This window comes from Hemiscyllium ocellatum, chromosome 10 (assembly GCF_020745735.1).
Source record: "Hemiscyllium ocellatum isolate sHemOce1 chromosome 10, sHemOce1.pat.X.cur, whole genome shotgun sequence".
Lineage (NCBI taxonomy): Eukaryota > Metazoa > Chordata > Chondrichthyes > Orectolobiformes > Hemiscylliidae > Hemiscyllium > Hemiscyllium ocellatum.
Genome location: NC_083410.1, coordinates 491,328 through 519,098, shown reverse-complemented (window position 1 = coordinate 519,098; position 27,771 = coordinate 491,328). Strand labels below are relative to the sequence as shown.

The window sequence follows — 27,771 nt, the reverse complement described above, 5'->3', positions numbered from 1 at the left end:
GAGGGCTTTGAGTCCTTCGTGATGGGGGATGGAGGTGTACAGGGACTGGATGTTCATCGTGAAAATAAGGCGTTGGGGACCGGGGAAGCGAAAATCCTGGAGGAGGTGGAGGGCGTGGGTGGTGTCCCGAACGTAGGTGGGGAGTTCTTGGACTAAAGGGGACAGAACCGTGTCGAGGTACGCGGAGATGAGTTCGGTGGGGCAGGAGCAGGCTGAGACAATGGGTCGGCCGGGGCAGTCAGGTTTGTGGATTTTGGGCAGGAGGTAGAAACGGGCGGTGCGGGGTTGTGGGACTATGAGGTTGGAGGCGGTGGATGGGAGATCCCCTGAGGTGATGAGGTCCTGGATGGTCTGGGAGATGATGGTTTGGTGGTGGGAGGTGGGGTCGTGGTCAAGGGGGCGATAAGAGGAGGCGTCCGCGAGCTGGCGTTTGGCCTCAGCGGTATAAAGGTTGGTGCGCAGATTCCCGATGAAGGGCTTGTGCCCGAAACGTCGAATTTCCTATTCCTTGGATGCTGCCTGACCTGCTGTGCTTTAACCAGCAACACATTTTCAGCTGTGATCTCCAGCATCTGCAGACCTCATTTTTTACCAGAATACTGATGTTTACTGTTTTCTAAATGGGGAAAGGTTTTGGAAATCTGAAGCACAAAGGGACTTGAGGGCCAGGATTCTCTGTACATTAGCGAGCAGGTTCGGAGGGGGGTTGGCAGTGGAACTCACTGCCACAGAAGTATGTAAGACCATAAGACATAGGAGTGGAAGTAAGGCCATTCGGCCCATCGATTCCACTCCGCCATTCAATCATGGCTGATGGGCATTTCAACTCCACTTACCCGCATTCTCCCCGTAGCCCTTAATTCCTCGTGACATCAAGAATTTATCAATCTCTGCCTTGAAGACATTTAGCGTCCCGGCCTCCACTGCACTCTGCGGCAATGAATTCCACAGGCCCACCACCCTCTGGCTGAAGAAATGTCTCTGCATTTCTGTTCTGAATTGACCCCCTCTAATTCTAAGGCTGTGTCCACAGGTCCTAGTCTCCTCGCCTAACGGAAACTATTTCCTAGCGTCCACCCTTTCCAAGCCATATGTTATCTTGTAAGTTTCTATTAAGTCTCCCCTTAATCTTCTAAACTCCAATGAATACAATCCCAGGATCCTCAGCCGTTCCTCGTATGTTAGACCAACCATTCCAGGGATCATCCGTGTGAATCTCCGCTGGACACGTTCCAGTGCCAGTATGTCCTTCCTGAGGTGTGGAGACCAAAACTGGACACAGTACTCTAAATGGGGCCTAACCAGAGCTTTACAAAGTCTCAGTAGCACAACGGTGCTTTTATATTCCAACCCTCTTGAGATAAATGACAACATTGCATTCACTTTCTTAATCACGGACTCAACCTGCATGTTTACCTTTAGAGAATCCTCAACTAGCACTCCCAGATCCCTTTGTACTTTGGCTTTATGAATTTTCTCACCATTTAGAAAGTGGTCCATGCTTGTATTCTTTTTTCCAAAGTACAAGACCTCGCATTTGCACACATTGAATTCCATCAGCCATTTCCTGGACCACTCTCCCAAACTGTCTAGATCCTTCTGTCGCCTCCCCACTTCCTCAGTACTACCTGCCTGTCCACCTAACTTCGTATCATCGGCAAACTTTGCTAGAATGCCCCCAGTCCCTTCATCCAAATCATTAATATATAACATGAACAGCTGTGGTCCCAACACTGAACCCTGCGGGACACCGCTTGTAACCGGCTGCCATTCCGAAAAAGAACCTTTTATCCCAACTCTCTGCCTTCTGTCAGACAGCCAATCCTCAATCCATACCAGTAGCTCACCTCGAACACCATGGGCCCTCACCTTGCTCAGCAGCCTCCCGTGTGGCACCTTATCAAAGGCCTTTTGAAAGTCTAGATAGACCACATCCACTGGGTTTCCCTGGTCTAACCTACTTGTCACCTCTTCAAAGAATTCCAACAGGTTTGTCAGGCATGACCTCCCTTTACTAAAACCATGTTGACTTGTTCTAATCAGACTCTGCTCTTCCAAGAATTTAGAAACCTCATCCTTAATGATGGATTCTAGAATTTTACCAACAACCGAGGTTAGACTAATTGGCCTATAATTTTCCATCTTTTGTCTTGATCCTTTCTTGAACAACAGCGATCTTACAATCATCCGGGACTTTCCCTGACTCCAGTGACTTTTGAAAGATCTCAACCAATGCCTCCGCTATTTCCTCAGCCACCTCTCTCAGAACTCTAGGATGTAGCCCATCGGGGCCAGGAGATTAATCAATTTTAAGACCTTTTAGCTTTTCTAGCACTTTCTCTTTTGTAATGGCAACCATATTCAACTCAGCCCCCTGACTCCCTTTAATTGTTGGGATATTACTCATGTCTTCCACTGTGAAGACTGACGCAAAGTACTTGTTAAGTTCTCCTGCTATTTCTTTATCACCCATCACTAGGCTTCCAGCATCAGTTTGAAGTGGCCCAATGTCTACTTTTGCCTGTGGTTTGTTTCTTATGTATTGAAAGAAGCTTTTACTATCATTTCTAATATTACTGGCTAGCCAACCTTCATATTTGATCCTCTCTTTCCTTATTACTCTCTTTGTTATCCTCGGTTTGTTTTTGTAGCCTTCCCAATCTTCTGATTTCCCACTGCTCTTGGCCACTTTATAGGATCTCTCTTTTTCTTTAATACATTTCCTGACATCTTTTGTCAGCCATAGCTGTCTAATCCCTCCCCGGATAATCTTTCTTTTCTTGGGGATGAACCTCTGTACAGTGTCCTCAAATATACCCACAAACTCCTGCCATTTTTGCTCTACTGTCTTTCCCGCTAGGCTCTGCTTCCAGTCGATTTTCGTCCGTTCCTCTCTCATGCCCTCATAATTACATTTATTTAACTGTAACACTATTACATCCAATTTTGCCTTCTCTCTTTCAAACTGCAGTCTGAATTCTACCATATTATGATCGCTACTTCCTAAGTGTTCCCTTACTTTTAGATTTTTTATAAAGTCTGGTTCATTACAAAGCACTAGGTCCAGAATAGCCTGCTCCCTTGGGGGCTCCATGACAAGCTGTTCCAAAAAGTCATCCTGTAAGCATTCCATGAATTCCTTTTCTTTGGATCCACTGGCTACTTTATTTACCCAGTCCACCTGCATATTGAAGTCTCCCATGATCACTGTGACCTTGCCTTTCTGACAAGCCTTCTCTATTTCCCGGTACATCTTGCGCCCCTGGTCCTGACCACTGTTAGGAGGTCTGTACATAACTCCCATTATGGTTTTTTTTGCCTTTGTGGTTCCTGAATTCCACCCACACAGACTCCACATCATCCGACACTATGTAGAAGCCAAGTCATTGAGTGTATTTAAGAAAGAGATAAATAGGTGTAAATTGTTTAGACACAGAGTGGGGGTTTGTGTGTGGAATGAACTTCCTGAGGGAGTGGTGGATGTGGGCACAATTACAACATTTAAAAGCCATTCTGATAAATACAGGAATAAGGGTTGGAGGGATATGGGCCAGGAGCAGGCAGGTATGGTTAGTTTAGTTTGGGATTATGTTCAGGATGGACTGATAGCCCAAAGAGTCTGTTTCTGTGCTGCACGACACTATAACAAGATACTTTTCGGTAATCTTGGTGCTATCCTGAAATTTAGTGACTTTGCACATCATTCCTTCATCTGAGTCATTTGTATAAATTATAAGGAATTGTAGCACCTGAACTGATCCCTGTATCACATCAATCATCTCTTTGTGCCAATCAGGAATATGTCCCATTTTTGCCTCTCCTCTATTTCCTGTAAGCCAGCAAATCTTCAATCCATCCTAATGTGTTACCCCTAATGCCATGAGGTATCTTTTGTTTAGTTTTAGTAAACTTTGACTCACAAAATACCACCAGATAATGTGGAGCCAGTTCTGAATACCAAGTAGATTTTTGACAGTGCCCCTGTGTTGTCAGGGTATATGGCCATGAAATGATACAGTGTCCTTCTTTGCTGTCTGTTGTGCATTATGGGTATAAACAAGCAAGACAAAATGACAAAAGTGTCAATCCATCAAAGAGCGAGGTCCCAAATGACTGGCTCATCACCGGAAGTGTCTGCAGCTTGGATATGATTGTAGGATGGGAGACCCAGTAGTTTCTGTACGGTGAAGTGAGGTTCTGGGTGACTAAAGGCCCCATTTCACAGATGTTTGCAAGTGTGACGTGAAGGCCCTAACCGGTGATTACTGCTGCCTGAAGGAACCCCGCCTGAAATGGAATGTTGGCTGTTGAGTGCGTGTTGCTGGAAAAGCACAGCAGGTCAGGCAGCATCCGAGGAGCAGGAGAATCGATGTTTTGGGCATAAACCCTTCATTAGGAATGAGGCTTGTGGGCCGGGGGCTGAGAGATAAATAGGAGGGGGGGTGAAGTTGGTGGAAGGGAGCTGAGAAAGTGTTAGGTGGATGAAGGTGAGGGAGAAGGTGACAGGTCAGAGGAGGGGGGAGTGGAGTGGATAGCTGGGAAAGACGATGGACAGGTCAGGAGAGTGGTGTCAAGTTGGAGGCTTGGGACTGAGATAATGTGGGGGGAGGGGGAATGAGGAAGCTGTTGAAATCCACATTTATCCCATATGGTTGCAGAGTCCCAAGGTGGAATGTGAGGCGTTCTTCCTCCAGGCGTCGGGTGATAATGGTTTGGTGGTGGATGAGGCCTAGGACCTGCATGTCTTTGACGAAGTGGGAGGGGGAGTTGAAATGTTCAGCCACAGGGCAGTGGGATCGGTGAGTGCGGGTGTCCCAGAGATGTTCTCTGAAACAATCCACAAGAAGGCGTCTGTCTCCCAGATGTAGAGGAGACCACATCGGGTGCAATGGATGCAGTAGGTGACTTTGGTAGAGATACAGGAAAATTTCTGTCAAATGTGGAAGGATCCTTTGGGGCCTTGGGCGGAGGTGAGGAGGGAGGTGTGGGTGCAGGTTTTGCAATTCCTGATGTGGCAGGGGAAGGTACCAGGAGTTTGGGGGTAGGCGTGGATCTGATGGGGGAGTCATGGAGGGAATAGTCTTTCTGGAAAACTGATTGGGCTGGGGAGGGAAATACATCCCTGTGGGGTCTGTTTGGAGATAGCGGAAATGTTGGAGAATGATGAGATATATGTGAAGGATGGTGGGGTGGAAGGCGAGGACGGGTGTGGGGTTTGATCCTTGTTGCGTTCGGAGGGGTGGGATTCAAGGGCAGTTGTGCATGAAGTGTAGGAGATGTGCTGGAGGGCATCGTTGACCACGTGGGAAAAGAAATTGTGATCTTGAAAGAAGGAGGCCATCTTGGATTTTCTAAGATGGAATTGGTCATCCTGGGAATAGATGCGGCTGAGGCAGAGGGTTTGGGAATAAGGGATGGCGTTTTTACAGGAGGAAGGGTGGGAGGAGGTGTAGTCTAGGTAGCTGTGGGAATCATTGGGTTTGTCGTAGATGTTTGTGGTTAGTCTGTCGCCAGAGATGGAGATGGAAAGGTCCACGGAGGGGAGGGAGGTGTCCGAAATGGTCCAGGTGAACTTGAGGTTAGGGTGGAAGGTGTTGGTAAAGTTGATAAACTGTTTCACCTCCTCGTGGGAGCACGAGGTGGCACTGATACAGTCATCGATGTAGCGGAGGAACTGGTGGGGGCTGGTGTCAGTGTAACTGTGGAAAACGTACTGTTCCATGTACCCGATGAGGAGGCAGGCACAGCTAGGGCCCATGGGGTGCCCATGGCTACCTCTTTGGTCTGAAGGAAGTGGAAGGATTGGAAGGAGAAGTTGTTGAGAATGTTTGCTGCATGTCCATCATATTTCTAAGATGGAATATGCTAACATTGAATTTGTGAGTTTATTTACCAGTGAAAGTTATCATATCCGAGTTTCTCCAGCAAGATAGATATTTCAGAACATTTCCTCAACTGATCAATGGAACGAGATGGATTTTCCCATGGATTCCAGGGTCCTGCCTTTGGGATAAACTCGGAGTCCCAATGCCGTGAGACAGGTTCTGCACGTTTCAGGCAGACTCCTGATTGACTGTTCCTGAAGTCAGTGTCCAATTCCACGAATCTAGGGGGTTCTCAGTGCTCCTCCAATGGAAGTACTGAGGGTGGTTTGAAGCGCTCGGTGAAGTTTTAACATGGAGATATCCACTGAGGAATTGAGCAGTCCACTAATGGTGTCAACTGCTGCCAGGAGATCACTAAAAGAGGGGGACCCTCTCCACAGAAGGAGCATTTCAAGTAGATTAATTGGGAGCTGTTTTACAGGGTTCACCCAGCTGCTTCTCACCTTTTGGACCTAGCCACAGCAGAGGTCCACTCTGCTGTCTAAAAATTCCAAGCTGAGTGTTCACAATTAACACTTTAATTACAAATAATGAACAGGTCAGACAATAGACTTAGGTTCCCATCATAACCTCCACCAAACCTGCCTCACCTTCTCAGTAAATACTACCTAACTTGTTTTAAAAATGGATGAACATTGAGAATGGATCCAGATACTGGTGTACTGGGCTTATCTCTCTCCTTGTATTTAACAGGAACTGGTGTGCCTATGTAGTCACACGGGTGGTATCCTGCATCATTGAAGATGGTGTAGCAACATTCGTCAAGCCTGAGTATCAGCCCTGTGGATGGGGCCCACTACAATGCCCACGGACAGTGATGTGAGTATTTATGGTCCTAGTGCCCATGTACAGTCCTGGCATAAACCTACAGCAATTCCTCGGGTACTGTCCTAAGCCCAACCATCTTTAGCTGCTTCATCAATGACCTTCCCTCCATTGTAAGGTCAGAAATGGACATATTTGCTAATGATTACACAATGGTCAGCACCGTTCACAACTCTCAGATACTGATGCAGTCCATGTCGAAATGTTGATAATTGGTGAGTAACATTGTTATCACACAGATGCTAGGCAATGACCATCGCCAACAAGAAAGAATCTGACCATCATCCCTTGACCATCACTGCACCCTACACTATCAACATCCAGATGTGGGGTGGGGGGGTAGCATTGACCAAAACTGGACTGGACTAGTCATATAACCCTAACTACTGTAACTACAACAGCAGGTCGGAAGCTAGGAATCTTATACAGGAAAACTCACCTCCTGACTCCCCAAAGCCATCAACAGGGCACAAGTCAGGAGGGTGATGGAATACTCCCCGCTTGCCTGGATGGGGGCAGCTCCAACAACACTCAAGGAGCTCGACACCATCCCGGACAAAGTAGCCACTTGATTGGCACCACATCTAGGGTAGCAGAAATGTGAGAATACTAACAGCTGCAAGTTCCTCTCCAAGCCACTCGCCATCCTGACTTGGAAATACATCACCCGTCCCTTCACTGTCACTGGGTCAAAATCCTAGGATTCCCTCCCTAACAACACCCAAAGCATGTGGACTGCAGTAGCTCAAGGAGACAGTTCACCACTACTTTCACAAGGGAAATTAGGGCTGGGCAATAGAGGAGGTTACTGAAGAAGGAAATCAGGGGGGTGAAAAAGGGGCACGAGGTAGCCTTGGCTGAGAAGGTTAGGGCGAATTGAAAGAGGTTCATTAAATATATTAAAGGAAAAAGAATAGGACCCCCTCAAGGACCAGAGTGGACATGTATGTGTAGAACTGCAAGAGATGGGTGATGTCCTCAATGAATATTTCTCCTCTGTGTTTACTGTGGAGAAAGACATGAAGACCTAGGTGGAGTTAGTGGTCATATCTTGGGGACAGTCCATATCATAGGAGAGGATGTGTTAGAATGTATGAAGGTGGATAAATCTCCTGGTCCTGACCAGATATATCCAAGGACACTGCAAGAGGCTACAGAAGAAATTACAGTGGCCCTGGCTGATATCTTTATATCATTGTTAGCCACAGGTGAGGTCCCGGAAGACTGGAGGATAGTGAATATGCCATTAGTCAACAAGAGCTGTAAAGAAAAACCTGGGAACTATAAACCATAAACCTAACACTTCTGTGGTCAGTAGGTTACTTGGGAAAATTCTGAGGGATAAGATACAACATGAATTTGGAAAGATAGGGTTTGATTAGCAGTCAGCATGACTTTGTGCATGGGGTATCATGCCTCAGAAGTTTATTAGAATTATTTGATGAAATGACCAGGAAAATTGAGGAGAGCAAGACGATAGACATAGTCTGTATGGATTTCTGTAAGGCCTTTGATAAAAGTCCACATGGTAGGCTACTCTGAAAGGTTAGGGGCAGCTGGCAAATGGGATACACAATTGGCTTGATGGTAGGAAGCAGATACTAATAGTGGAAGGATGCTTGTCGGACTGGAGGCCTGTGATTAGTGGAGTGCCTCAGGGGTTGGTGCTGGGCCCAGAGCTGATTGTTGTCTATATCAATGATTAATAAGTTTCTCGATGACACTAAAATAGCTGGTATTGTAGACAGTGAGGAAGGTTATCAGAAATTGCAGCAGGACCTTGATCAGCTGGGGAAGTGGGCCAAGAAATGGCAAATGGAGTTTAATATAGATAAGTGTTAGCTCTTGCATTTTGGAAAATCAAATCTAGATCTGAGTTACATGTTGAATGGTAGGGCCTTCAGGAGTGTAGTGGAACAGAGCGACCTTGGATTTCAGGTACGTGGTTCTCTGAAAGTGGAGTCCCAGGTAGACAGGGCAGTGAAGAAGGCTTTTGGCACACTGGCCTTCATCAGTCAGGCAACTGAGTATAGGAGTTGGGAAGTTATGTTGCAGTTATACATGATGTTGGTGAGAATACAGTTAGAGCATTGTGTTTAGTTTTGGTCACCTTGCCATAGGAAGGATGTTATCAAACTGAATAATAAGGAGCGGTTGGACAAGCTAGGACCTTTTTTCTTTAGAGCGTAGGAGACTGAGGGGGGGATCTTACAGAAATGTGTAATATCATGAGAGGCTTGGGTAGGGTGAATGCACTCAGCCAGGACTCGAGGACATCAGTTTAAGGTTAGAGGGGAAAGAATCAAAGGTTATCTGAGGAGCAACCCTTTACACAGAGGGGGGTACGCATATGGAATGAGCTTCCAGCGGAAGTTGTTGAGATGGGTACATTAATAACATTTAAAAGGCATTTGAACAAATACATGGATAGAAAAGGATATGGGCCAGGGAAATGGGGTTAGCGTAGATGGACATTTTGGTTGGCATGGACCAGTTTGGGCTAAAGGGCCCGTCTCTGTGCTGTAGGACACTGACTATGACTTTATGTCACAGTCCTCTCATTGAAGCTGAACCTCTGTTTTATAAAGGTTCCTCATTGCTTCCTTGATTTTGTTCTTTATTTCTCTATTTATAAAGACCAGGGTGCCACTTGCCTTATTAACGCTTTCTTATCCTGCGCTGTCACCTTCAATATCTGCACAAATATGTTACCAATTCCCCATGCTCCTGATCCTTAAGGAATGCAATGGTCATAAACTTGAACTCAATGGAACAACATGACAGAACTGTACTCCTTTTTTATGCCAACATAGAGTAACAGGGTCATATAGAGTGGGACCAACTACTCCATGCCAAACATAATCTCAACTTAAACTAGTTCCCACCTGCCTGCTCCTGACCCATATCCTTTCAAATCTTTCCTATTCATATATCTATCCAAATGTCTTTTAAAGATTGTAATTGCATCCAAATCTACCATTTCCTCAGGAAATTCATTCCAGTGGGAACCACCCTTTGTGTAAAAACTTTGCCTCATGTCTTTTTTAAATCTCTCTCCTCTCACCTTAAAAGTGTGCCCTCCAGTCTTGAAATGCTCCATCCTAGGCAAAAGACAGCCACCATTAACCCTATCTATACCCCTCGTTAGTTTATAAAATTGTAAGACTGCCTTTCAACCTCCTACGTTCCAGTCAAAAATGTTCCAGCCTCTCCAGCCTTTCTTTGTTTACCCGACAACATCCTGGCAAATCTCCTTTGAACGCTCTCCAACTTAATAATATCATTCCTATAACTGGGCAGCCAGAACTGGACGTGTGTGCTGAAAGTTTCCTGTCCATTTGTATCTCACAGTTATCGTTCCTTCATGAAGCCGCGATACAAGATTGCATACAAAATGGTGACAGAAATGGAATGGAGATGTTGCCACGGTTACTCAGGAGATGACTGTTTAGTGGGTCCACCAGGACAGACTGACATTGTATCTCCGAGACCATATCAGCCCAATCCATCTGGTACAAGGCCATCAGCAGGATCCTCAGTTGAAGGTGGGTGAACCTGTTGGTGAGAGTTCAGGATTGGCCTATACTGACCCTTCAGTGCATCATTCTTAGCCTTGTCCCCAAAACATGGCAAGCTCAATTCAACCAATCCCTGGAGACTTTCTGTTCATTTAAATAGAGTGATAGAGATGTACAGCACGAGAACAGACCCTTCGGTCCAACTCGTCCATGCCAAACAGATATCCTAAACTAATCTAGTCCCATTTGCAAGCACTTGGCCCATAACCCTTCACACCTTTCCTATTTATATACCCATCCAGGTGCCTTTTAAATGTTGTAATTGTACCAGCCTCCACCACTTCCTCTGGCAATTCATTCCATACACATATCACCTTCTGTATGAAAACGTTGCCCCTTAGGTCCCTTTAAAAATTTTCCCTTCTCTAATTTTGCACTCCATCACCCCAGGGAAAACACCTTGTCTGTTTATCCATGCACCTCATGATTTTGTAAAACTTTGTAAGGTCACCCCTCAGCCTCCGACGCTCCAGGGAAAACAGCCCCAGCCTGTTCAGCCTCTCCCTGTAGCTCAAATCCTCCAACCCTGGCAACATCCTTGTAAATCTTTTCTGAACCCTTTCAAGTTTCACAACATCTTTCCGATAGGAAGGAGACCAGAATTGCATGCAATATTCCAACAGTGGCCTAACCAATGTCCTGTACAGCCTCAACATGATTTCCCAACACCTGTACTCAATATTCTGACCAATAAAGGAAAGCATACCAAACACCTCCTTCACTATCCTATCTCCTGCGACTCCACTTTTAAGGAGCTATGAACCTGCACTCCAAGGCCTCTTTGTTCAGCAACACTCCCTAGGACCTTACCATTAAGTGTATAAGTCCTGCTAAGATTTGCTTTCCCAAAATGCAGCACCTCGCATTTATCTGAATTAAACTCCATCTGCCACTTCTCAGCCCATTTGGCCCATCTGGTCAAGATCCTGATGTAATCTGAGGTAACCCTCTTCGCTGTCCTTCAATTTTGGTGTCATCTGCAAACCTACTATCTGTACCTCTTATGCTTGCATCTAAATCATTTATGTAAATGACAAAAAGTAGAGGACCCAGCACCGATCCTTGTGGCACTCCACTGGTCACAGGCCTCCAGTCTGAAAAACAACCCTCCACCACCACCCTCTGTCTTCTATCTTTGAGCCAGTTCTGTATCTAAATGGCTAATTCTCCCTGTATTCCATGAGATCTAACCTTGCTAATCAGTCTCCCATGGGGAGCCTTGTCAAACGCCTTATTGAAGTCCACATAGATCACATCTATTGCTCTGCCCTCATCAATCTTCTTTGTTTCTTCTTCAAAAAACTCAATCAAGTTTGTGAGACATGATTTCCCATGCACAAAGCCATGTTGACTATCCCTAATCAGTCCTTGTCTTTCCAAATATATTTACGTCCTGTCCCTCAGGATTCACTCCAACAACTTGCCCACCACCGAGGTCAGGCTCACTGGTCTATAGTTCCCTGGCTTGTCTTTACCGCCCTTCTTAAATAGTGGCACCACATTTGCCAACCTCCAGTCTTCCGGCACCTCACCTGTGACTATCGATGATACAAATATCTCAGCAAGAGGCCCAGCAATCACTTCTCTAGCTTCCCACAGAGTTGTAGGGTACACCTGATCAGGTCCTGGGCATTTATTCACTTTTATTGCGTTTCAAGACATCCAGCACTTCCTTCTCTGTAACATGGACATTTTTCAAGATGTCACCATCCATTTCCCTACAGTCTATATCTTCCATATCCTTTTCCACAGTAAATACTGATGCAACGTACTTGTTTAGCGATTTCCCCCATCTTCAGTGGTTCCACACAAAGGCTGCCTTGCTGATCTTTGAGGGGCCCTATTCTTTCCCTAGTTACCCTTTTTTTAATGCATTTGCAAAAACTTTTTGGATTCTCCTTAATTCTATTTGCCAAAGCTATCTCATGTCCCCTTTTTGCCCTCCTGATTTCCCTCTTAAGTATACTCCTACTTCCTTTATACTCTTCTAAGGATTCACTCGATCTATCCTGTCTATACTTTACATATGCTTCCTTCTTTTTCTTAACCAAACCCTCAATTTCTTTAGTCATCCAGCATTCCCTATATCTACCAGCCTTCCCTTTCACCCTGACAGGAATATACTTTCTCTGGAATCTCGTTATCTCATTTCTGAAGGCTTCCCATTTTCCAGCCGTCCCTTTACCTGCGAACATCTGCCTCCAATCAGCTTTCGAAAGTTCTTGCCTTTCTCCAATTTAGAATTTTAACTTTTAGATCTGGTCTATCCTTTTCCATCACTATTTAAAACTAATCGAATTATGGTTGCTGGCCCCAAAGTGCTCCCCCACTGACACCTCAGTCACCTGCTTTGCCTTATTTCTCAAGAGTAGGTCATGTTTCGCACCTTCTCTAGTAGGTACATCCACATGCTGAATCAGAAAACTTTTTTGCACACACTTAACAAATTTCTCTCCATCTAAGCCCTTAACACGATGGCAGTCCCGGTCTATGTTTGGAAAGTTAAAATCCCCTACCATAACTACCCTATTATTCTTAGAGACCCCCCTCTGACTATTTTGGGGATCTATAATACAATCCCAATACGGTTATCATCCCTTTCTTATTTCTCAGTTCCACACAAATAACTTCCCTGGATGTATTTCTGGGAATATCCTCCCTCAGCACAGCTATAATGCTACCCCTTATCAAAAGTGCCACTCCCCCTCCTGTCTTGCCTCCCTTTCTATCCTTTCTGTAGCATTTGTATCCTGGAACATTAAGCTGCCAGTCCTGCCCATCCCTGAGCCATGTTTCTGTAATTGCTATGATATGCCAGTCCCATGTTCCTAACCATGCCCTGAGTTCATCTGCCTTCGCTGTTAGGCCCTTGCATTGAAATAAATGCAGTTTAATTTATTATTCCTACCTTGTCCCTGCCTGCCCTGACTGTTTGACTCGCTTCTGTTCTCAACTGTACCCCTCGCAGATTGATCTCTTTCCTCACTGTCTCCCTGGGTCCCATCATCCTGAGCAGCTCTCGCAAATGTCCCTACCAGTATATTAGTCCCCTTCCAATTTAGGTGCAATCCGTCTTTCTTGTACAAGTCACTTCTACCCCAAAAGAGATTTCAATGATTCAAAAATATGAATCCTTCCCCCATACACCAGCTCCTCAGCCATGCGTTCATCTGCTCTATCCTCCTATTCCTGCCCTCACTAGCTCATAGCACCAGGAGTAATCCAGAAATTACTACTCTCAATGACCTCCTTTTAAAATTCCTGCCTAACTTTCTATATTCTCACTTTACAATCTCATCCCTTTCCCTTCCTATTTTATTTGTTCCAATGTGTACAATGACCTGGTCCCTCTCCCCTTTGAGAACATTCTACATCACCTCAGAGAAGTCCTTGATCCTGGCACCAGGGAGGCAACACACCAATCTGATTTCTCACTGTCGGCTACAGAAACATCCGTCTGTGCCTCTGACTCGAGATTCCCCTCTCGTGTTTCAGGTGTCTTGATATTTCATATTTTTACAGGTGGAATAGATTCTGATAAATCTCATGAGATGGAAGAAAAGATCCAGAAGTTGAATCAGGAAATCCACAATCTTCAGTCCACTATCCGAGGGATGAATGAGAAATTCCAGGATGAAATCCAGAAAGCGATTGAAATTGCAATGAACGGGAGGCAGCCAGCTGACGCTGCATCCCACCCTGACATGAAGGAGACGATCAATGAGATTCAGAGAAAACTCCACCAGATTGATAACCGAGTAAAGGAGCATGATGGTGAGATTAACCTTTTAAACACAATCAAACCAGCTGGAGGTGCTGGGGTCAGTCAGTCTGAGACTGGCCAGAAATGGTCGGATCTGAAGGAAGAGCTGGTCAGGGAGGTGGAACGCCGGATACAAAACTCCTGCTTCTCCTGTCGAGCTGACATTGAGCTCCTCCGACAACTTCAGGAGGAAGACAGGCAGAGGCTTCGGGAACTGAGCAGAATATTCAATGCCACTGAGCAACACAATAGGCATCTAATAGAAAGCATTCATAAGCACATCAGTGAAATGCCAGAACCTGGGCCAAACCTTTGCTGTGTGGATATAGACAGCAACAAAGCAAAGTTAGAGGATGTGGAACAGAAACTCACTTCTCTATCGGATGAGGTGGGGGTTTTGAATCAGAGACTGGACCATCAGCTTCCTGGCTTATCTTCAGGCAGCTCTCCAGGGAATGATCAGTTCCACAAACGATTCCAACACATTGAACGAAGACTGAACCAAACTGAGAAAAATCTTGAAAAACGCATCATGTCCCATCTGAAAAATCTGAGGCATGAATTTGGGGGTAGAATCCATGGGAATGAGGAGAGAGTTAACACAATAGTGTCTGTTGTAGGCAATGGTACAATTTTTGATGATTGGGTGAGAGACAAAGTCACTGGTTTAGGTGAAGACATTGCAAAGTTAAAGAATATTGTAGGAGCAGATGGAGAAAACCTAGTGACAGTGACGTCAAGTGTGCATGATCTGGAATCCAAGCTGCAAATAGCTGTCAGTGGCTGTGCACAGATGTGTAGCCCTCCCCAAGTCACGGTCATAGATGACGACCAAAATCCCTCTGAGATGCTGGATATTTTAACCAAACTTCAGACCAATATTATGAAGAATGAGGCTAATATTCAAAACATTGGGTCAAACATTCATAATCTTACTGTAGGAGGTAATTCATTCAAGAACATGCTTTATCAGTTTGGGCAGGACGTCGAACAAATAAAGAGAAGGATGCATTCGAATGTGGAACAAATGGACTTCATTAGCTCCAGTCTCCGGGACTTGGACAGCAGGATCCAAAGTGCGATTAAAACCAGTGTTACAGAATGCAATACCATAAAAGATGAAATCCTTCTGCAACAGAATGAAATTAACATGCGAGTTAACCAATTGACCGAGGAATTGGAGAAACTGAAGGAGAAAGCTGGCCGTTCAGAGTATAACTGCAGCTCAATGTGCTCAACATTTCAGAAAGAATTAAACCGGTTAAAAGAGGAGCTCAGGGAGCCTGCCAACAATTATAAAGACCTGCTGTTTAAAATGGAAACCTTCAACAAGACTCTCAATAGGTTTGGAATGTTTGGTGGCAATTTGGGTGTTGACCTTGGCTCGATGCAGGGAGAACTGAAAGATGTCATTGTGACCTTCAATTCCATCAATAGCACCTTAAAGAGCCTTCAGGATAATGTTCACCAGCAGAGCCATAACACAAATATGTTGAACACAACTTTCTCTGAAAGTACAGACAGACTGATTACAGACATCAGCAGGATTCAGGAAGAGCTGACTGATCACATTGAAGACAGTAACAATAAGTTCATAAATTTTCAGAATGAGTTGGGCAAGTTCAGCGGCCACATGGTAGTGGAAATTGCAGAATGCAGGGAATCCCGGGAAGGACTTGACCATCGAGTATCCAAACTGGAGAACATCTGTGTCAAGTTGGATTCTGTGTCACAAAGTCTGGAAAAAATCAAAGAGGGCTTAAATAGACATGTCTCCAGCCTGTGGAACTGTCAAAGAGAATTGAATACAACATTGCAGATCCACTCCGGGATGTTGCAAAATATCCAGGACACTCAGCTGGGAATCGTGAATCAGAAAATCAGAATGCTGAACCAATCCATGGCTGAGATACACACGACAGTACACAATTTCACAATTCAGGATTTCATCGGTGAGTAGCACTCAATAATTAAACAACAGTTTACTCAGCATCCTCTACACTGTCCCTCATCAAACTCTCCCAGGAGAGGGACAGCATGGGATTAAACACAGAGTGAAGCTTTCTCTACACTGTCGCCCATCACAAACTCCCAGGAACAGGGACAGCACAGGGTTAAACACACAGCAAATCTCCCTCTACACTGTTTCCCCACCAAACTCTCCCAGGACACATACTAGCACTGAAAGTAATTGATTAACAGAAAAACACTGCATTATTTATAATAAAAAGTAGAGTCAACAAAGTCCCAGCAGCTGACTGGTAGTGGTTTAACCTGGGGGGTTTCCACACCAGGTGAAGGGTGGGGTTAAGAAAGGAGAGAACTTTATGGCATTGTTGGCTAATGTGGAAACTGAGCACGTGTTCTGCATCACAGACTAGCTAAGCCTGCCAAGTCTGCTAACTGATTCCCTGCAGTTATTGCAACAAATGTAGGCTCACGCAGAGGGCGGTATGAATGTGGAATGAGCTGCCAGAGGAAGTGGTGAAGGCTGGTACAATTACACCATTTAGAAGGCATCTTGATGGGTACATGAATATGAAGGGTTTAGAGGGATATGGACTAAATGCTGGCAATCTTTTAGGGTCTGCTGTTTACCTCCTTGTGAAATCAATACTTATGTTGCATTGGATTTTCCAGTTGCCGACTGAACCTGCAACTTAACTTTCAGAGAATCCTGAACTAGGACCTGCCAAGTCAGTTTGGCATTTCAGATTTCTGAAGCCTTTCCCTGTTTAGAAAATAGTCTCTGCCCTTCTGCTTCCAACCAAAGTTCACAACTTCACGTTTTCCACACTGTGTTCCATCTGCCACACTCTCCACACTGTGTTCCATCTGCCACACTCTCCCAGCCTATCCCTATAGCCTCCCCACTTCCTCAACACTACCTAGCCATTTATCTTTGTATCATTTGTAAAGTTTAAAGCAATACCCTCAGTTCTCTTGTCCAGGTCATTTATGCATCATGTAAACAGTTGTGGTCCCAACATGGACCCCTGTAAACAGCAACAATCTCCAGCTGCCATTCTGAAAACGACCCTTTTGGAATATTATAACAATGGATGCACTGCTGCCACTTTCTTTAAGACCCGTGATGTAAGCTGTCAGGTACCGGGCACTTGTCTGCCATCAATCCCGGAGTTTGCTCAGTACGTTTTCCCTCGTGATGGTGATTATTCTAAATTCTTCCCTTTCTATAACCTCTGTATTACCTGTTACTATTGAGATGATAATCATGTTCTGTATCATGAAAACTGAAGCTAAAAATCCATTTAGTGTGTCTGTCATTTATACGGGATAAAATAGCATCTTGGTATTATCATCTGGTCGGCATGGACGGGTTGGACCGAATGTCTGTTTCTGTGCTGTCCATCTCTATGACTATAACTCTATTAATTCAGAGACCAGGTAACATCCCATGGTTTGAATTCCTGCCATTGCAGGTGATGCAATTTGAATTAAATAATTTTTTTACAAGTTTGGAATTAAGAGTTTATTGATACAGTGAAACCATTCTGATTGTTGGGAAAAATCAATCCGGTTCACTAATACCCTTCGGGGAAAAACAATCTGTCATCCTTTTCTTACCTACATGTGACTCCAGACCCACAGCAACGCGGATGAAACCTAACTGCCCTCCAGGCAATAAATACTGGCTTTGTGATAGGAATAAATAACTAATTTTTAAAAAAGAAATTTATGTTCCCCAGTCTCATCTTCCAACTGACCAGCATTCACTTTAGCTACTCTCTTTCCTTTTATATACAGAAGCTTTTGCTGTCAGATTTTATATTTTGCTCTAGTCTTTTATCATAATTTATCTTTGCTCTTTTTATTACGTTTTTAGTAATCTCTTGTGGTTTCTCCCTTCTGGAATATACATTATTTGGGAGCAATTAAATACCTCATTAAACATCTGCCATTGTTCCTACTAGGTCCTATTTTCCCTGCCCTGTCCATTGGAGCCAGATTTGTCTTTATGCGTCTGTATCTACCTTTATTTAACTCCAGAACAATAGTGTAGGACTCCAGTTTCTCTCCCTCCAACTGATTTTGAAATTCAAACATACCATGATTGTGATTGCATTGAGAATTGTGATCTGATTATGTCCGACTCCATCACACACACCCTCAGATAACCTTTGATTCCCTGCCTAACGAGAATCCATCATCTCCAACTTAAAGATAATTGTTAAGAATACATGGAGCAGTTCACAGCTGAAGCATGAATTCATTCAATGGCAGAACAGGCTGAAGGGCCTAAATGATATCTTCCTGTTCCTCCATCAAGTGCTGTCATGACTGCATCTTCCAGACAAGTGATAAATCTTGCAAGTGTGGAAGAAGCTGTGTCAGCCATGCAGAGGGAGGTAGACTGATGATGTCAGCGCTGGAAGGGATAGATGACCATGGAAGGTGATGGTGATGGTGGGAGAGAGAAAGGACGTTATTATGATTGTGGGGGAGGGGGACTGGATAATAGTTAGGGAAACCAGAAGAGATGGTAGCTTGACTTTCTCAAGGGGGCACCTAACAATGGCTATTCATGGGAAAGTGTCAGGTTGGTCTCAGAGTGATGTTTGGGAGAGTGGTTAGTTTATCTTGTCTTATTGATGAAAGAATTGAGAATAGTCTAAATCTGGATCTTCATTGTTTGTCTTTCCTAGGTATTGAAGGACCCCCAGGACCACCTGGACCACAAGGTAAGACATGTCCACTGTGTAACCGGTTCTCTGTGCCGTCCCACAGTGTCAGCGTCTATACTCCTGCATCTCCATCCCAGCTCTCTGTACCTTCCCACAGGATCAGTGTCTATACTCCTGCATCTCCATCCCAGCTCTCTGTACCTTCCCACGGGATCAGCGTCTATACTCCTGCATCTCCATCCCTAGCTCTCTGTACCTTCCCACAGTGTCAGCGTCTATACTCCTGCATCTCCATCCCTAGCTCTATCTCATCATCCCAGGGCTGGCATCATAACCAATTTTCCTGCTTCTGGTCCAATTGAAAGCAAAGTGACAGAAAATGTCCTTGCTCAAAGCTCTTATTGGTCCTGTGGTAATGTCCCTATTTCTGAGCCAGGAGGCCTGATTTGAATCAAACCCAAAGGTGTGAAATAATATACCTGAATAGATTGATTTAAAAATATCTTTGCATTCTAGTCAAAACCATTGGTGAGCCTTACTCACCAGAAACCTACTCCTTCAGATGTAGTGTTAGTGCCTCTGATTCTGTGTCACCCAGTGTCCTAGCCTTCCTTTTCAGAGTAATTGGCTTTACTCATGATATTTTGATTTCTGATGCATTCTAATTCTCTCAGGTCCTGCAGGTGAAGATGCCTTCATTGAACGGATTTCATTCTCTGCAGCCCTCACCAGTCCTCAACTCAGTCCTGGGACAATCCTGTTTGATAAGGTCTTGGTAAATGAAGGAAACCATTACAATCCAAACACAGGTGAGACATGCACTCCCTGCCTTAACCATTCTGAAATCTTTTGACCCTCCTTCTTAACCTTGAAAGCCCTCTCTCCTGTTACTTTCAGGTATCTTCACCGTCCCATATGATGGCCGCTATTTCATCAGTGCCATTCTAACTGGACATCGTAACCAGCGGATTGAAGCAGTCCTCGCAAAGTCCAACGCTGGGCTGGCAAGGATTGACTCAGGGGGTTTCCAACCTGAAGGATTGGAGAACAGGCCTGTGCTGGGGGCTCAACCTATCTCAGCATCCCTGGGCATCTTCAACATCATCTTACCACTCCGCCAAGGTGACACCGTCTGCATTGATCTGGTCACAGGCAGACTGGCCCATTCAGATGAACCACTGACTGTTTTTAATGGGGTTCTTTTATATGAAGATGAGGACATTTGATTGGCTTACCCTGTCTCAGGGGCAATATTTAAACAGAAATATATTCAGAGCTTTTTCATACAACTACAAGATCGAGAGACTGATCTCCACACTGCTGAAGAAGGCTCACTGGACCTGAAACGTTAACTCTGCTTTCCCTCCACAGATACTGCGAGACCTGCTCAGTCTCTTCAGTAATTTCTGGTTTTGCTTCCCAGGGTCGGAGAGGTATTTAAGGTAAAACAAGGTATGTAGCAATCTCTTCCACCAACTGCTGTTGCAGGAGGGAACGCAATCGCTGTGGCATTCAAGTTCAGACCTCACACCCCTATTTTATCTTTTTAAAAAAGATTCACATTTAACCGAAGGCCAGACCCAATGTCCAGGATCCAGCAGATGGCTGGGCAGGTTTGGTGTCTGGGATATGGAAAAGAATCCAAATTATTGAGTTTCTTATAAAAACTGTCAGTTGACAGGTGACTGTTTATTAATAAAAAAAGTTCACTTTTTTAACAAAGGTATTGTCTCCTTGTTTTCGACTGAAGTAATGTGGAGTCTTTACTAATTTCAAACACTTCCTTCATTCTCCCTCCTCAGTGAGGGGTACAGGTGGGAGTCACAGAGACACAGAAATTGTCCTGAGATTGAAACCTGGAAAGTGGTGGTTAAAGTGCAAGTGGGAATTCAGTGTGAGAGAAAGATGTACTTTAAGTGAGATTTATTGCAATTAGTAAAATAATCTGGATGAGTTGGATGTATGAATGCGTAGCATAGAGACATAAGACGACTTGTAAAGTTGTTGGGGAAGGAAGTAATTTGTGCAGTGGGTGACTCGCTTGTCACGGTCCAACCCTTGAGTATTGGCTGGTTTATTGGTGAGCTCACGGGGAGAGACAAGGTGACCAGCTCCATCAGATGGCCACACATTGAGCAAATGGGACCGGTTTCTCCTTGCGGTCAGGGGCTTGGGTCATTAACATTTCTCGATTCCCGGGATGGCCACCTAGTATAGGATGGTCCAGGCCACTCACTCCCATGCTGGACCTTTTCATCTTTAGAGTAAGGGAAGGTTTATAATCGGAAGATGTTAGGGGCTCAGTCATTAGCCTGGAATAAAATCTCCATCCCTCATCCCTGTTAGTGTCACCCTCCCTCCTCAGACAGGGTCAGTATGCTAGACTTAGGCTCGGGATTCCGAGCAGAATGTAAGTTCTTTTTTACAGTGTTGTTGTTTTAATCCTTTTTTGTTATATTCTTCAGTCGTAGCGGCCTTACACTATTTCTCCTGTTCCCTTTCATCTGCCCATTCACACTCAGCTATGAACATCTCCCAGCTTCTGGGAATTCCACCTGGTGTACATACCTCTATCCGCCCAGCACATGCAGAATCCCTCCAACTGGCCAGTACGATATCCTTCCTATTTCCTATCGGCTTTATCTGTCTGTTCTTTAATGAATAATGAATGTTTCAGATTAACCAGGAGCAATGAAACAGGTCACTGACCATGTGTAAAGCTATAAAACCCTGCCAGTTAATTCTGATTTTGTGACTCAGGGCTAAAACAATTGGTGTTAAAAAATAACTAATATAATCATTATCTATAACTGAGAAGTGAGAACTGAACAAGACATTTTAAAAGTCATCAATATAAGCTGAAAATTCATTTATCCAAATCCAATTTTAAAATGTAAAACGTATACAGTTTCCGATCTGAAATCCATTATAATGACCTGTACCTGGATCTAGTCCCTCAATTTTCCTCAATGTTAGGTTTAGATTATTATTTAAAAAAATTCAGCAGCCACCTGCTCTCATCCTGGAACAGAATGATCTTGCGCCAGGGGCCAGGATTTACAGCGTTACCGCTTTCATTTCCTTTTGTCACTGATTTCATTAGGGCCAACACATGGGGCTGAATCTGATCTTAGGTAGTAGTATGAAATTATGGGGAATTTGACAACAGGTTTATACTGATGTCAAATTGTAATGTTGTCTTCCTCCATATTAAATAGATTCAAATTTAAATAAGATTGGCTTTCATGGAAGCATAAAATGTGACCAGTTAGAAATAAACATTAGGCAGACACGGCCTGTAAGAAGAATGGGTGGGTTCATATCTCTTTCATCATCACTCATGGTTCCTTAACCTTAAAATAAATCATCTTAAATTCCCAAAATGCAAATTAAATTAAAAACAGTCCTAGATTTCGAGCTCTAGGGAATGCAACACATTTAATCACCAACAAGCAAATGTGCATTCAAACCAGACCACAAAGAGTTAACCTTTCTGCAAGGTGAAGGGAATCAGCACTAAGTCAGTCTCTCTGTCTCTCTCTCTCTCTCTCACACACACACACACACACACACGAACATTTCCAACTTTCTTCCTATCTCCGCTTTTGTTTATTCGTTGCTTGTAAGGGTAATGCGGATTCACATTCCAGAACAATTCTCACACAAAAGTTTATAAGCTTTTAAAGTGTGTAAAAAGGAACAATGTACTAAAGTGTATGTTGGTCCCTTCGAGGATGAGACTTGGGGAATTGGTCATGAGGTACATGGAAAGGCAGAGACACTAAACCAATATTTTGCCTCAGTTTTCATGATGAGAGACACTGAATCCACCCCACAGTTAAAGAAAAGGAGGAGCTTAAAATCAATCACCACAACTATGAAAGAAAATACTGAGCAAACTGTGGGATTGAAGGCAGACAAGTCCCCAGGCCCTAATGGTCTAGAAGTAAAAACAATGATTGCAGATGCTGGAAACCAGGTTCTGGATTATTGGTACTGGAAGAGCAAAGCAGGTCAGGCAGCATCCGAGGAGCAGGAAAATTGATGTTTCAGGCAAAAGCCCTTCATCAGAATGCTGAGTACCCATGAGGCGTTTCCTGATGAAGGGCTTTTGCCCGAAACGCCGATTTTCCTGCTCCTCGGATGCTGCCTGAACTGCTGTGCTCTTCCAGCACCACTGATCCAGAATCTACTGGTCTATAACCAAGGGTCAGAAAAGAAGTGGCAGCAGGGACAGTTCATCCATTGGTTATAATACTCCAAGATTCTACGTATTCTGGAAAGGTTCCAGGAGACTGGAAAATGCGAATATAACATCCTTAGACAAAAGGGGAGAGAGTAGGCAAGTCAGACACTGTAGGCTTGTTAGTTTAATGCCTTTCATTTGGAAATTGTTGGAATATTTTATTAAGGAAATATTAATGTGACATTGGAAAATCAAAATATAGTCTGTCAGAGTCAGTTTGGTTTTGTGAAGAAGAGTAAATCATGTTTGACTAATTTGCAAGAGCTATGAAGACTTAACAAGCAAAATGGACAATAGGGCTGATGTAGATTTGGTAGATTTGGACTTTAGACGGCATTGATAAACACATGGGGTTGGAAGTGATATGTTAACTTGGATAGAGGATTAGCTAACCAACACAAAACCGAGACTCGAGATAATGGGTCTTTTTCTGGTTGACAGCCTGTAATTAGTGGGGTGCCAGAGGGTTTGATTGTTGGATGGCAAATAAGACTGTAATAAACAGGAACAGAAATAAGTCTTTCAAACCCTACACCTGCTCTACCATTCAGGAGGATCATGGCTGATGATGACAACCCTGTCATCTCCTGATCAAGAATCTATCTATTTATCTCTGCCTTAAATATACAGAAGAGCTCTGTCCCTACAACTAGGAATTGCAAAGGCTCACAACACAGAGAAGAAATTCCTCTTCTTCTCAGCCTTAAGGTGGTACCTTTTTATTCTGAGACTGTGCCCTCTGGTCTGAGACCCTCCCAAGAAGGGAACCATCCTCTCAGCATTGACCCTTTCAGGCCCCTTCAGAATCCTGTAGGTCTCAATGAGATTACCTCTCATTCTTCAAAAGCCCAGTCAGTAGCGTTCCAGCCTGTTTAACATTTGCTCAGAAGACAATCCCTCCACATTGGATCATCCTCATAAACTTCTCTGAATTGGATCCAATTAAATGATATATAAGAGGATGAAAACTGCTTGCTGTCCTTTCACTGTTCCTCAGTACATAACAACAATAAATCAAATCAAATATAGTCTTATAGCACCTTGTACAGTTACTGTAAGACTTCCCTACTCATTATCTAACCCCCTTGAAATGAGCTTTAACAATCCATTAGCCTTCCTGATGGCACTAAACACAGAGGCAACAGGCACACTATCCCCAAGTCCCATTGTGCTGCTGCTTTCTTTCTCCATTTAAAATATGATTAGATTAGATTACTTACAATGTGGACACAGGCCCTTCGGCCCAACAAGTCCACACCGGCCCTCCAAAGAGCAACCCACCCAGACCCATTCCCCTACATTTATCCCCTCACCTAACACTGCGGGCAATTTAGCATGGCCAATTCACCTAACCTGCATATTTTTGGACTGTGGGAGGAAACCGGAGCACCCGGAGGAAACCCACACAGACACGGGGAGAATGTGCAAACTCCACACAGACAGTCACCTGAGGCAGGAATTGAACCCGGGTCTCAGGCGCTGAGAGGCAGCAGTGCTAACCACTGTGCCACCGTGCCGCGCAAAATATATTTTGTTTTCTGTTCCAAAATGAACTTCACATTTTTCCACATGATAGTCCATATTTTTTTGCCTGCTTGACCTATCGATATCTCTGCTGAAAATGTGTTGCTGGAAAAGCGCAGCAGGTCAGGCAGCATCCAAGGAACAGGAGGTTCGACATTTCGGGCATAAGCCCTTCTTCAGGAATGAGGAGAGTGTGTCCAGCAGGCTAAGATAAAAGGTAGGGAGGAGGGACTTGGGGAGGGGTGTTGGGAATGCGATAGGTGGAAGGAGGTTAAGGTGAGGGTGATAGGCTGGAGTGGGGGTAGGGACGGAGAGGTCAGGAAGAAGATTGCAGGTTAGGAAGGTGGTGCTGAGTTCGAGGGTTGGGACTGAGACAAGGTAGGGGGAGGAGAAATGAGGAAACTGGAGAAATCTGAGTTCATCCCTTGTGGTTGGAGGGTTCCTAGGTGGAAGATGAGGCTAAACACTGAGGCTAAATGCCAGCTCGCAGACACCTCCTCCTACTGCCCCCTTGACCATGACCCCACCTCCCACCACCAAACCATCATCTCCCAGACCATCCATAACCTCATCACCTCAGGGGATCTCCCATCCACCACCTCCAACCTCATAGTCCCACAACCCCACACCGCCCGTTTCTACCTCCTGCCCAAAACCCACAAACCTGACTGCCCCGGCCAACCCATTGTCTCAGCCTGCTCCTGCCCCACCGAACTCATCTCTGCATACCTCGACGCGGTCCTGTCTCCCTTAGTCCAAGAACTCCCCACCTACGTTCAGGACACCACCCATGCCCTCCACCTCCTCCATGATTTTCGCTTCCCCGGTCCCCAACGCCTTATTTTCACGATGGACATCCAGTCCCTGTACACCTCCATCCCCCATCACGAAGGACTCAAAGCCCTCCGCTTCTTCCTTTCCCGCCGTACCAACCAGTACCCTTCCACTGACACCCTCCTTCGACTGACTGAACTGGTCCTCACTCTGAAAACAACTTCTCTTTCCAATCCTCCCACTTCCTCCAAACCAAAGGAGTAGCCATGGGCACCCGCATGGGCCCCAGCTTTGCCTGCCACTTCGTAGGATATGTGGGACAGTCCATCTTCCACAGCTATACTGGCACCACCCCCCACCGTTTCCTCTGCTACATCGATGACTATATCGGCGCTACCTCGTGCTCCCGTGAGTTCATCCACTTTACTTACACCTTCCACCCCGACTTTAAATTTACCTGGACCGTCTCAGACTCCTCCCTCCCCTTCCTAGACCTCTCCATTTCTATCTCGCGCGACCGAATCGACACGGACATTTATTATAAACCGACTGACTCCCAAAGCTACCTGGTTTACACCTCCTCCCACCCTGCCCCCTGTAAAAATGCCATCCCATATTCCCAATTCCTTCGTCTCCGCCCTTCGGCCCTCGATGTTGTGTTGATCCAAACCCACCTAACCTACACTAGCCCACTATCCTCCATATGCCTATCCAATGCCCGTTTAAATGCCCATAAAGAGGGAGAGTCCACCACTGTTACTGGTAGGGCATTCCATGAACTCACGACTCGCTGAGTAAAGAATCCACCCCTAACATCTGTCCTATACCTACCACCCCTTAATTTAAAGCTATGACCCCTCGTAATAGCTGACTCCATATGTGGAAAAAGGTTCTCATGGTCAACCCTATCTAAACCCCTAATCATCTTGTTCCAATACCGTACAGCCCAGATGGCCTCCTTCTTCAAGGACCGCAGATTCCCCCCAGATGTGATCGACGATGCCCTCCACCGCATCTCCTCCACTTCCCGCTCCTCCGCCCTTGAGCCCCGCCCCTCCAATCACCACCAGGACAGAACCCCACTGGTTCTCACCTACCACCCCACCAACCTCCATATACAGCGTATTATCTGCCGTCATTTCCGCCAACTCCAAACGGACCCCACCACCAGGGATATATTTCCCTCCCCTCCCCTATCAGCGTTCCGGAAAGACCACTTCCTCCGTGACTCCCTCGTCAGGTCCACACCCCCCACCAACCCAACCTCCACTCCCGGCACCTTCCCCTGCAACCGCAGGAAATGCAAAACTTGTGCCCACACCTCCTCCCTTACTTCCCTCCAAGGCCCCAAGGGATCCTTCCATATCCGCCACAAATTCACCTGCACCTCCACACACATCATCTATTGCATCCGCTGCACCCGATGTGGCCTCCTCTATATTGGGGAGACAGACCGCCTACTTGCGGAATGTTTCAGAGAACACCTCTGGAACACCCGGACCAACCAACCCAACCACCCCGTGGCTCAACACTTCAACTCCCCCTCCCACTCCACCAAGGACATGCAGATCCTTGGACTCCTCCATCGCCAGACCATAGCAACACGACGGCTGGAGGAAGAGCGCCTCATCTTCCGCCTAGGAACCCTCTGACCACAAGATATGAACTCAGATTTCTCCAGTTTCCTCATTTCCCCTCCCCCCACCTTGTCTCAGTCCCAATCCTCGAACTCAGCACCACTCTCCTAACCTACAATCTTCTTCCTGACCTCTCCGCCCTCACCCCACTCCGGCCTATCACCCTCACCTTGACCTCCTTCCACCTATCGTATTTCCAATCCCCCCTCCCCCCAAGTCCCTCCTCCCTATATTTTATCTTAGCCTGCTTGGCACACCCTCCTCATTCTTAAAGAAGGGCTCATGCCCGAAACGTCGATTCTCCTGCTCCTTGGATGCTGCCTGACCTGTTGCGCTTTTCCAGCAACACATTTTCAGCTCTGATCTCCAGCATCTTCAGTCCTCACTTTCTCCTATCGATATCTCTGTAAACTCTTTGTATTTCTCTCACATCATGCCTTTCCACTTACTATTTGGTGAGAGTCTGTCTGTTGCCTTCATTCACGATCCACACCAGCAAACCGTTGTTGCTGCTGCTGGAAAGCAGATTTGAAGCAGAAATGAGACATCTGACTGGGCCTGAATTGAGTAAGAGAACATATAGGCCGTTATCCAGGAGAGAGTGCACACCCTGAAAACCCAGCTACATCTGGTTTGGAACAATTACATCGCTTAGCAACAGCGAAACTGGAACCAATAAAAGTAAATGTCTTTTAAATGGTCACCCGGTTCTGATGGAGGTTGATACCAGCGCGGCTGTGGAACCAGAATACCAAAATTCGCTCTGGACTCCAATCTTTAAGTTTGTGTAAGACCTTAGCCAGGCTGAGAACGTATACTGGGGAACCCCCTACAGATTCAGGCGACAACTTCAGTTCTGGTCTGATATGAGAAGCAGCTGGTTCAGTTCCCAC

General features: G+C 45.3%; 2 protein-coding genes across 3 annotated transcripts in view; one reads left to right on the top strand and one right to left on the bottom strand.

Moving 5' to 3' along the window:
• The window catches only part of emilin1a (elastin microfibril interfacer 1a), a 36,623-nt gene extending 16,204 nt beyond the window's left edge, over window positions 1-20,419 (top strand). The window contains exons 2-7 of the mRNA XM_060831176.1: window positions 6,579-6,704; window positions 10,062-10,255; window positions 13,811-16,003; window positions 18,719-18,754; window positions 19,372-19,506; window positions 19,595-20,419. Coding sequence (XP_060687159.1) covers window positions 6,579-6,704; window positions 10,062-10,255; window positions 13,811-16,003; window positions 18,719-18,754; window positions 19,372-19,506; window positions 19,595-19,923 — 3,013 coding nt within the window. The 3' untranslated portion in view covers window positions 19,924-20,419. The remainder of the gene's footprint in view (window positions 1-6,578; window positions 6,705-10,061; window positions 10,256-13,810; window positions 16,004-18,718; window positions 18,755-19,371; window positions 19,507-19,594) is intronic.
• Window positions 15,063-27,771, bottom strand: part of preb (prolactin regulatory element binding) — an 81,820-nt gene continuing 69,111 nt past the window's right edge. Inside the window, exons 9-10 of one of the 2 annotated variants that reach the window (XR_009645102.1) lie at window positions 21,266-21,349; window positions 15,063-15,789 (exon numbers count right to left, since the gene is read on the bottom strand). Coding sequence is in view for 1 of the 2 variants with exons in the window: in XM_060831178.1 (XP_060687161.1) it covers window positions 15,764-15,789 (26 nt within the window). In the remaining variant the exon portion in view is untranslated. The remainder of the gene's footprint in view (window positions 15,790-21,265; window positions 21,350-27,771) is intronic. The other variant, XM_060831178.1, reaches the window with a different exon arrangement.